This window comes from Alosa pseudoharengus, unplaced genomic scaffold (assembly GCF_046254945.1).
Source record: "Alosa pseudoharengus isolate Yale_2024_CS ecotype anadromous, Long Island Sound unplaced genomic scaffold, YU_APseudo_1.1 YU_APseudo_1.1_scf_6, whole genome shotgun sequence".
Taxonomy (NCBI): domain Eukaryota; kingdom Metazoa; phylum Chordata; class Actinopteri; order Clupeiformes; family Clupeidae; genus Alosa; species Alosa pseudoharengus.
The window spans coordinates 26,304,082-26,311,581 of NW_027468848.1; the positions used below are offsets into that span (position 1 = coordinate 26,304,082).

At 44.7% G+C, this 7,500-nt stretch overlaps 1 protein-coding gene across 1 annotated transcript in view; it reads right to left on the reverse strand.

The window, feature by feature from the left end:
- Nucleotides 1–2,977: 2,977 nt before the first annotated feature.
- The window catches only part of LOC143106870 (calcium-activated potassium channel subunit alpha-1-like), an 18,453-nt gene continuing 13,930 nt past the window's right edge, over nt 2,978–7,500 (reverse strand). Inside the window, exons 23-25 of the mRNA XM_076271347.1 lie at nt 7,329–7,500; nt 4,249–4,352; nt 2,978–3,692 (exon numbers count right to left, since the gene is read on the reverse strand). The exon at nt 7,329–7,500 is cut by the window's right edge and continues 23 nt beyond it. Of these exons, the coding sequence (XP_076127462.1) occupies nt 3,572–3,692; nt 4,249–4,352; nt 7,329–7,500 (397 nt within the window). The 3' untranslated portion in view covers nt 2,978–3,571. The remainder of the gene's footprint in view (nt 3,693–4,248; nt 4,353–7,328) is intronic.

Sequence of the window (7,500 nt, forward strand, 5' to 3'; positions counted from 1 at the left end):
ATCAACGATTCCTATCAATCTCTTTCGGCTATGGTTGGGTTGCTGTTGGAGCGCTATGTACACACCCACACATTTGTTCAGACAGACAGACAGAAAGATCGACACAAACACACACAATTGTAGCACTCTTTCTTCATCAGTACCTGTCTCTTCCCTTCCCTCTATCCCTCCCTCCTCTCTCCCTCCTTTCTCTCCCTCTCTCCTGCTCTTGAGGTGTGTTTACCCAGCTCTACCTGGGCCCCATATAAATGTCACTCACCCTCCTGAGTGGAGGGCCGCACTGGCACCCTCATTATGCCGCTGACAGAGCGGCTGATTCAGTGCCCACCTCGCACCGCCTGGCATGCACTCCGCGCCCTTGGACTGACCACAGGCACAAGCATGTCTCTCTCTCTCTCTCCCTGCTCCGCCACCCACACACACACAACCACAAGGGCGCGCGAGAGCGAGAGCGAGAGCACGCGCACACACACACACACACTCCCATCCAAATAAAAAAAAAAAACACCAAACACTCACAAATGTTTGTTCTGTACGTAATACAACACACACACACACAACTAACAGAGGACTAAAGAAACACACATGTGCACGCATGCACACACACACATATACACAAGGGCACTATCTCTAAGTTGAACTAAATAACCTAAATAAGTTGAACCTCAGTTGTTCTGACCTTTAGGGTAACCTATGCCAACTTTGCTGTGATGACTATGACCTACGTGTCATGGTTTTGCTTGCGGATTTATGCGTGCGTGCGTGCGTGCGAGTGTGTATGTGTGTGTGTGTGTGTGTGTGTCAGCGCACGTGTGTATGTGTGTGTGTGTGTGTGTGTGTGTGTGTGTCAGCGCACGTGTGTGTGTGTGTGTGTGTATGTGTGTGCGAGTGTGTATGTGTGTGTGTGTGTGTCAGCGCACGTGTGTCAGCACAGCAGAGGGGAATTGAGTTGAGAGCACTGATGTCACCCCTGATTGAGTTTGATTGACAGCTGGCACCAGCAACACCCATAGGGCTGTGTGGTCCTGCTCGTGTAGCAGCAAGCTCTCTCCGCCCCTGCACTGATCTCAACACAAACTCTGACACACACACACACACACACCCACACACACACACACACACACACACACACACACACACACACACACAGCACACACACACACACACACACACAGCTAGCACTATCTGCCGTCTAAACAAACACACACATGGAAAATGCATAGAGTCAAACAAGTTTATACACAGTGGGTGGCCTCTGTGAAGCAAGAGCCGAGACTTACTGTATAGAGATGCAGATATAGATGTAGCCCTCACCACATTATATCAGGGAGAGGTACGGGGGAGCACAGTACAGCAGCCCACGGTGGTTGTGTTAGTGCAGTACAGTGATGCTGTGTGTCTATCAGCAGTATATTATTGCACAAAGAAGTTTGCAGCTTTGCACTTTGCTTTGTGCATCGGTGTGTGTCTCTGCATGTGTACTGTATGCTTGTTTGTTAGTGTTGTTAGTCACTGAGAGGGCTGTGTGTGCGTGTGTGTGTGTGTGTGTGTGTGAGTTGAGTAGTTGTCTAAATATTCCTGGTGCAGTTTTGTTAGTAGATGAATGTGTTTATGTGTGTATGTGTGTAGTGAGTGAGTGAGTGTGTGTGTGTGTGAGAGAGAAAGAGAGACAGAGAGAAAGTGTGTGTGTGTGTGTGTGTGTGTTCGGCGAGGAGACAGCAGGAGGCCAGCTCCCCCTCTCTGCTCGGCTGGCAGTGTGTGTGTAATGTTGAGTGACACGGGTAAGCGGGCGCTGTCAGAGCCCTGCATGTCACCATGAGTGGCGGCTGCACTTAAGATCTCGGACAGGCATACAGTCACGAGCACGCACGCACACACACACACACACAAGCCTCATAGAATATGTATACATGAACAAATAAAACACAGCGGAGCAACGTCCAGTGACGAATATGATCATTTCACCTCCATGCCTTGTCCTTCTCTACCTCAGTTACACACCTGCGAGTGTGAGTGTGTGTGTGTGTGTGTGTGTGTGTGCCATGCTCAGAGTTCTGGGAACCGTGCTGTCATCAAGTCCTATCTTCCCACCCCTGTACTCCCCTTTCATCAACACCCCTCTCTCCTCCCTCGTTTGTTGCCACTGTCATCTTGCTCTATCACTCACTCCATCTCTCCTCTCTTCTCTTTCTATCTCTCTCTCTCCCTCTCCTTTCTGTCAGTGTATCTCTGCCATAAATCTGTCATCGTTCGGTCTCCTCTGTGAGGAGAGAAAAACTTGAGCGTGAAGCGCTGTCAGAAAATACCTCTGTTTTTTTTTACTCTTTTCAAAGACTGCAGATTTGCACATCACTCTGTCTCCTGACTGCCGGGCTATATAAACACTTGCTACGGAGAGGACCTCCACAGGAATGGCAAAATGCTCTGAAATCTGTTATTTTTTTATTCAGGTAGAGGATAAGACACACACACACTTGCATGCAACCCCTTGCATGCGCACACACCCACACCCACACACAGAGATCTGTGTTATGTAAACAAAGTTTGGGCTGGAATGAGTGGGAACTGTATAGAGGACCTCCGTTGACCTAAATAAGTTTGACCCTGACTGTGTGAACGATGAGGACTGAGGGGAGGGAAAGTTTGAGTGTGTGATCATATGGACAGGTGTGAGTGCATGTGTGTGTGTGTGTTTGTAAAAGGGAGGGTGGGTTTGGGATTTTGTGCAAGTGTGTGTAAATGAGTGTATGCGACAGAGAGTTTATTTCTCTCTCTCTGTGTGTGTGTGTGTGTGTGTGTGTGTGTGTGTGTGTGTAAGGGAGACAGCTCTGGCTCAAAGGCAGACAGCCGCTGTCCTCTGCTGTTGGTCTCTGCAGTGGTGCTGACAGCAGGCTGATGGGGTGACACACACCTGTCAGTACTCAGCTTCCCCTTGCTGACAGACACTGACACACACACGCACGCACGCACGCACACACCCACATACACACACACGCACACACCCACTCACACACCCACACCCACACACCCACACACACGCGCGTGCGCGTTGAAACTACACAAACTAGCAAGCGTTATGTATACACACTTACCTCCACAATACAAACTAACAAATACCCATGGACAAGACTTACAATCCCCCACAAAGCCTCACATGATTGACTTGAACCTGTCCGATGTGCCTATTAATGTCATATCTCACAATCCCTACTGTTGTACAGTTGTAGACATGTAGTATCATGGACCTTTTTCTGGGGCAACTATTTCACCACACAAATACTATTTTACAACCAATAATGTAATGGTTATGAACCACTGTACTTGCTACATCAGGTAATATGCACACACAAAAAAAAAACATACATATAAACACACCATTCCAAGTGTCCTGGAATTGTTAGTTCATGTGTATTTTCCAAGTAAAATCAGCAAACTAAATAGGAAGTATTTTGCTTGCAGCTCTTCTTTTATTTGCAACATAATTTAGTAGGGAAGTAGTCTCTCTTCCAAACATCTGTAGAGGTCACATGCTGTGGTCTACAGTCCACTCTGACCTCATCCGCCCGAAGGTCTAGATGGGACTTTGGGATCTCCGCCGCGTAAGCTTGTGGCTCTGGTGGAAGGGTACTGAGCAGAAGACCTTATCTGCAGGATCCAGGACAAGGTCCCCTGGGGGGGTCGTGATCACAAACCTGATGGGGGGTGGGGGGGCAGTTTAGCTAGCAACTTTAGCTACATCAGTGACTGTAGAATGCATCCCTTTCTATGTATTCTATTGTCCCTGAGCTGAACAGTTTCCAAAAGATGAAATGAGACTAGAGTACAAGACATGATCTAGTGAAGATGTAATAGAATGTGCATAGGGGGGCATGTATGGATGGGCTTCAAGGGGAGAAGGGACTCTGATTCTGAAGCAGACCCTGAGCTGGCACAGACGTAACAGTCTCATGGCAGCTCAGGGCTCAGTCTGCCACTGACTTACCTACATTTACATTTACATCTATTCATTTAGCAGACGCTTCTATTCAGAGCGATTTACATGACAATTACATTACAGGGTCCTGGAGCAACTTGGGGTTAAGTGCCTCGCTCAAGGTCACAACGGTAGAAACCGTGAATTGAACCCACAACTTTTCAGACTACTGCGTGCTTGCCCAGCTCCTTAACACACTACACTACAACTACCCCTGCTAGGGTGAGGGGGTACTGAAACACTCGATTGAATAGTGTGGGAAACCTCAGGCGTACCTCTTCATAAAAGGGTTGGGAGGATCCAGCAGCCGGTAGAGCCCAAAGCACAGAATCTCCAGTGAGTCCAAAGCCTGGACGAACAAATCTTTGTATGTGAGGCACTGGAATGAAGAACAAAAACAAATCAATGTCATATATACGCAAAGTCATAGCAAGACTAAAGTGCTTAATTCGAGGTAGTGCTACAGCATAATATTTCCCAGATTGCACTGCTGAAACGGGCATGTTTGGTTTAACTGCTCAGCAATGATAAGCACAAGATTTTCTGAATGACTGAATGTGACATTTACAATGAACATTTACAATGCTGTCTAAACTCTGGATACAATTGCAGTAAAGGTGGTTGTAAACTGTGGCCTATAAATGTTTCAGCGAACAGTTAACACTGAAATGTATATATGTGATGGAACTGAGTATACTAATAAAACTATAATTGCAATACAACTCCATGTGTGTTTTTATGGCAACTGTGCAATGATGTTGTTCAGCAAACATGCAACAATACTACTACTACTACATTCAAGATAATCAGGGTGATGTGTTTTTCAAGAGCCAGCCTGCTGGTGCTGTATGCGAGTTTTGTTATGACCAAAAATGGTACTAAGCTACTAAGGAGCTCATCCAACAGATTCAGTCCTACTGGACTGGTGGAGAGTGTCACTGAAATGTTTAATATAGTCATAGCATTCACAAGGGCAGCTTCAGTGGGGTAACTGTTGCATATTATATTGCAAGTATTTTACTCACCCAGAGAGCTTACTCGACGTAATGTTTATTCTTACAGGAGACGAGAATAAAGACCCGTAGCCCTCTACACCCTCCAACCCTGCATGTAGCACTCTACAGACCTCCCTCACTGCAGTTAAATCAGTAGTAGTACTCTTAGTTAGCATCTGTGTATCACTAGCAGTGTTGGGTGTAACGCGTTACAAAAGTAATGTAATTACTGTAATATATTGCTATTGCTGTAATAACGTGGTAATGTAAGGCATTACAAAAAAAATTTGGGTAATATTTTACTCGGTACAAACTTCAGTAACGCGCGTTACAATGCATTTAACCCGAAATTAAGTGGTGTTTTGTTTTGATACATATTCGCAAACACCACGCGAGAACAACAGAGGAGAAAAAATCAGCGCAAAATAGTAGAACGTTATCTCCTGATACTGGTTGAATATGACTGCTGCAGCAGACTCGCAGGCGGACTCTATTTGCGGGATGGACATAAGCCTACGCTCATTATTTTCAGCTTGTCAGAGACAAGGCTATGAAGAACATAATAGTTAGTGCACTTTGTGTGCGAAACCGAAAGATCTCTCTATGCCTCGCGAAATAGCACAAGTAAATTAATGAAACATCTAAAGTAGTGCCACGCTAATCTTTTTGATTCTTGATAAAACACAAACTATGCTGTTGTGCATGTCAGCTTTGTGCTGTGAACTTGAATTGAAGAGAATAACGGGATAGAAATGCAGAAAAAGATTGTGTAGCCTGGCAGTGCCACCGCTCCCACCACGCGCATCACGCACTTTGCGTTGGGCACCAAAGGACAGAGGGGGCACCCAAATGTAACCAATGATTAGTAGCTTTATTACAAACTGCGTTTCACTCTTCATCAATAACGTTTACAATGTCAAAATGCACTAACACGATGTTACATGCAAGTTTGATACCTTTTGGGTTCTCTCAATCACCACGTAGTACTAGAATTGGTGGGTCTTCAATCATTCGTTTTCCAAGCATTTAGGCTACATGAAGCACATGATATGCTGAGTCGACTGAAACGCATTCCATTCAGATAGCTAGGTGGATACCAGGCTCATAATTCACTTGTATTCGCAAAACGAAATGTGAAGCAACATGTCATTGCATACTTCCATTTCCAAAGCAATGAAGGTTGCTTCAAACAACTTAACATTGTGCATATTATTGTTAATATTGTGCTATCAATGTAACTCAAACAAATAAGGCTTGTAAACAAGAGCTGGCAAAAGGGCATTATGACAACCTAAAGATCAATGCTCTTAAAGTGACAGTGCACCATTTATAGGTAAAACATAATTTCTTCAGAAATTAATGTTTAAAAACACACAGGTGTTTGAGTGTTTGAGTTATCATTTAAATGTCACTCACTCAAAGCCACTCACTTAGGGCACCGAAATGGCCAGCAGGCCACCATCTTGACATGTCTTTATTAAAGGAACCGTATGTAAAAAATGTATTTCAGTTAATCATAAAATTGCCCTGATATGTCACTAGACATTAAGATATCATGTTCATTTCAAATACTTATATCACTGACAACAGTAGTCTGGCCAGGATATTGTCATTTAAAAAGTGAAGTTGCAGCCCTCAACTGATGTTGATGTTGTCATGTTGTGTTTTGGCCTAATGCGCCACCCTCCACCTATCTACTAATCACAAAGTCAGTAGTGTTTCGTCATCCGGTTGCCAACTCTGCCAGTCAGAGGGGAGGGGAAGGGGATACACCGCTCTACAGTAATTTGAAAGTGATTGTAGTACCAGTTTTGGCCACAATCTTACATACGGTTCCTTTAAGCTTTGATTTACAATATAGTAGGCTCTCTATTGATTTTAATGAGTAGGCCTAGGCCTTAAAGTTACAGTATTTCTATCACAATTTAGCAGACTTTGACCTTTTGTCGGTTTTTAACAAAATTCTGACTATGATTGTTCCTTGTATTGCATCATGAGCACTGCGCCTATTGCATTCTACTGTTGTTAGCCTTAAGCCTAGCTCACTCATTATGCTAAACCACATCTCCCTCCATTGGAAGAGCAAGCTGCATTGAGCGTAATAAACTGCATTTAGAATGGCAAATTCATATTTCTAGATATTTTGGTGAAAGTAACTTAAAAGTAATGCAATAGTAGTGTAATGCCTTACAATTCAGAGACAGTAATATTATAATGTAACAAATTACTTTTAAAAGACAGTAATAAGTAATACATAATACATTATGATTTTGAAGTAACTTGCCCAACACTGATCACTAGTAGCGGTATCTGTGCATTGTGTGCATTCTACAGGCCTAGAGAATAGTGCGGTGCCCTACATGCAGGTGGCACAGGGGCTCGTCATCCAGCTGCAGCTGTGCCAGTTTGGAGCGTTGGCGCAGCATATTCAGTCGCGGGCTCATATCGCCCTCGCGCAGATGGTTGTCCTCTGCCAGCTGGGCCTCCAGGGCGGGCGTGTCTCCGCCCGTCACCAGCGTGTTGATCAGGTTG